General features: G+C 61.7%; 1 protein-coding gene across 1 annotated transcript in view; it reads right to left on the bottom strand.

Annotated features, from left to right (window-relative positions):
- SGIP1 (SH3GL interacting endocytic adaptor 1) overlaps window positions 1-580 on the bottom strand; it is a 49,190-nt gene that overhangs the window by 3,791 nt on the left and 44,819 nt on the right. The window contains exon 22 of the mRNA XM_031064076.1: window positions 479-580. This exon is cut by the window's right edge and continues 9 nt beyond it. Coding sequence (XP_030919936.1) covers window positions 479-580 — 102 coding nt within the window. The remainder of the gene's footprint in view (window positions 1-478) is intronic.

Here is a 580-nt window from a genome sequence, read left to right as displayed (position 1 = left end):
AAACCCGGGGAGAGCCCGGTGAGCGCCGAGAGGGGCACTCGGAGCCGGCACGGACGGGTTGGAAACCGGAGAGAGCCCGGTGAGCACCGAGAGGGGCACTCGGAGCATCCCGGCACGGACGGGGGCCGGCCCCGCAGCATCCCCGGGCTGGCACAGCCAAACCTCCCTCATCAACCCAGCAGCATTCAGCTTTTCACACATCCCAGCGCTAGGAACAGCTTCCCACCTGGAAAACCTCCTCTGGGAGACAGCAACCACCCAGCGGGGCCTCAGCCTCCCTCAGAGGGGAGCCGAGGACTTGGCACCCCAGCACATCCCAGCCCGGTGTGTGAATGCCCCTCGGGATGCCAAGGGGGCTGGCAAAGCAGCGCTGGTGGCACTTAGCCCTGCTTTTTGAGCTCCAAAATGAAATAGCTTTGTCCCCAGCAGGAGCCCGAGTGTCTGGGCTCGTGTGCCGGCACCCTCAGCGGGTCCGTACCTGCCTGAAGGATTCTGAGACTATGACATGCATATTTGCAGGATTACCTCCATTTTCTGACTTCTGGGAGATATCAGGGATCTTCCACAATATCCTTTGCTG

Source organism: Geospiza fortis, unplaced genomic scaffold, assembly GCF_000277835.1.
Source record: "Geospiza fortis unplaced genomic scaffold, GeoFor_1.0 scaffold69, whole genome shotgun sequence".
Classification (NCBI taxonomy): Eukaryota; Metazoa; Chordata; class Aves; order Passeriformes; family Thraupidae; genus Geospiza; species Geospiza fortis.
Note: the sequence above shows the minus strand (reverse complement) of the source record. Positions and strands in the feature narration are given on the sequence as shown.